Source organism: Sinocyclocheilus anshuiensis, unplaced genomic scaffold (genome assembly GCF_001515605.1).
Source record: "Sinocyclocheilus anshuiensis isolate Anshui unplaced genomic scaffold, SAMN03320099.WGS_v1.1 C33067013, whole genome shotgun sequence".
NCBI classification, from domain to species: Eukaryota; Metazoa; Chordata; class Actinopteri; order Cypriniformes; family Cyprinidae; genus Sinocyclocheilus; species Sinocyclocheilus anshuiensis.
In genome coordinates, this window is record NW_015621583.1 from 1 (window position 1) to 2,315 (window position 2,315).

Sequence of the window (2,315 nt, forward strand, 5' to 3'; positions counted from 1 at the left end):
GATCAGTACTGATGATCTGAAGCGAATGCATGAGTAAACAATGACCAAACACAGTGGCCTCATTTTAACACAATGAACAGGTTTCAAACACTTTGGGAAATCCTGGATTACTGGAAATGATTCACTCCTGAGTACATGACAAGTATATAAGATACACACACAAGTGCTTATGAACTTATAATACGCTCAATCCTACATTACTTGTGAGGTAAGTTATTAAAACAATACATATCCATGCTACTTGATATTCTACTTTTATTAGCCTTATAGATCAGTTCAACACTAAACTGCACAGTTTTAAGGTCTACATTTTTTAATAATTACAGTTTGACTTAGTTTTTTTCTTTCTGGGATTTATTGCCGATTTTATCATTTGCCTGGTGAAAATTTAAGCTTGATCGCTTCGTGAAGTAACAGACATGCACTAATTATTGACAGATTAGCTTGTTTACAAATTACATTAATTGTTCTGCCTTCTCCCATTCTTATTGATGATTATTAATTATTATTAATATTTTCAGCACTAATCAATAGAATAATGAAGACATTGCTGGTGGTCCTTGTTCTTGTTCTGGCGTTGAACTACGGTGAGTTTAGAGATGCTACTTTAAAAGGTTACACATTAACATGATTCAAAGTGTTATTTTAGTAACATTGAGAGACTATTATAGTTATTTTAATATAATTATGTATTTTCTTCTGTTTTCATTTGAATTTTATTTAATGTTTAATAAATCTGTTGTGTGTTTTGTCATTTTTATTAGTTTGTAATTTGTAAAGTCTATACATTTTTATTCCAGTTATTTCTGTACATCAAGTTAAACTAAATGAAAATTCAGAAATGTTTCCTTGGCAACCTAGTTAATATATGTATGTGATATATGACTCTGATTGTGCAAACTCTGATTTGGTGATGATGCATGCACTGTGTGTTGCAGGATCTGCACTGAAGTGCAACCAATGCGTTCCTCAGGGTGGAACACGCTGCACACCAACTCAAGAGACCTGTGGCTTTGGAAAAGATGCTTGTATCGCGGCCAGATTCAACTTCCCTCCCTGTGAGTTTAACCTTCCTGTCAGCTTCCCACTGTAGAAAAATACAAACGCATAACTTTATTCGAAAATGTTAACCTCAAAATTTCACATTTAATTCACAATCACATTTAATTCAAAAATCACCACAAAAATTGAAACATACAAATATAAAAAATAAAAACCAATTCAAACTATTAATAAAAACTATAATTTTATCTCAGTGATGCTAAAACAACACTGACATGGACGCTAATAAACTGAAGCAGCTGTAATGTGATTCTTTACATTGTAAATGCTCTATTTGTGATTAGATAAAATCATGACATGCATAAATGTCAAATATGTTTTGATTTCTCTGTTTCTTCTAGTCATGGGCTTTCGGAGATGCAGCAGTATGACAGAGTGTCTTATTCTTCAGAGTAACACCGCCATGAAAGTTAAATGCTGCCATTCGGACCTCTGCAATAACATGGTCATCATTTAGACCAGCGTCTGTAAAACTAATAAAGCTAATAAACCTTTCGAGGTTTACAATATTACAGATGTTCACTACAGTCTTACTTAAAGATTTTGCCCAACAATAAATATTATGATACATAATATGGGTTACTGATGTCTGTGATTTATTTTAGCATTTACAACAGATGAATGATGGAATATGTGAACAGTTTAAATAAAACGTAAATAATTAAAATGTAAGATTTTGAATAGATGTACTTTTTCTGAAATTCTAAAGTGAAATGAAGTTATTGCACCAGCTAAATGGCCGTTTCCTTATTAATAACAATGACTCTCAAAGATCAAGATACAGATCGTATTGCTTTTATGTGAATAAATACATACAGGTTTCTAGTTTCAACATTTGTTCTTCAGACATTCCCTGTTAAATACATATCAGCTGTATACAAAGTGACCTACAGTGCTCGACCACTGAAAATGGATTCAACTACTTGCATGGAGCAACACTAAGGTGCCCATTTCTCTGGGATTGAACCATATATGGCCTTAAAAATGAAGTTGCTTAAGAGTCAGAATCTAAAAGAATATTAAGATATCTTTACAAGTTACAAGCACACAAACTATAGAAAAAGAACATTTTTGGCACTCAGACAGTAAAGTTAGATGCAATTGTTTTTACAGAGGGAAACAATATACATGTCAAGTTTCAACATTTTTTGTTCTTTGGACATTCCTCTTTTAAAGAAAAAGGCTCATCTGTCTGTATGCAAAGTGGCCCACATTTGGGTTTTGACCACTGAAAATGTGTGAAATGTAACAAT

At 32.5% G+C, this 2,315-nt stretch overlaps 1 protein-coding gene across 1 annotated transcript; it reads left to right on the forward strand.

The window, feature by feature from the left end:
* The first annotated feature begins 42 nt into the window (after positions 1 to 42).
* On the forward strand, positions 43 to 1,621 carry LOC107683230 (cytotoxin 7-like). The gene is made up of 4 exons (XM_016479299.1): positions 43 to 208; positions 522 to 587; positions 939 to 1,058; positions 1,404 to 1,621. The coding sequence occupies exons 2-4, from the start codon at positions 539 to 541 to the stop codon at positions 1,517 to 1,519; spliced, it is 285 nt and encodes a 94-aa protein (XP_016334785.1). The 5' UTR covers positions 43 to 208; positions 522 to 538; the 3' UTR covers positions 1,520 to 1,621.
* Positions 1,622 to 2,315: the final 694 nt, after the last annotated feature.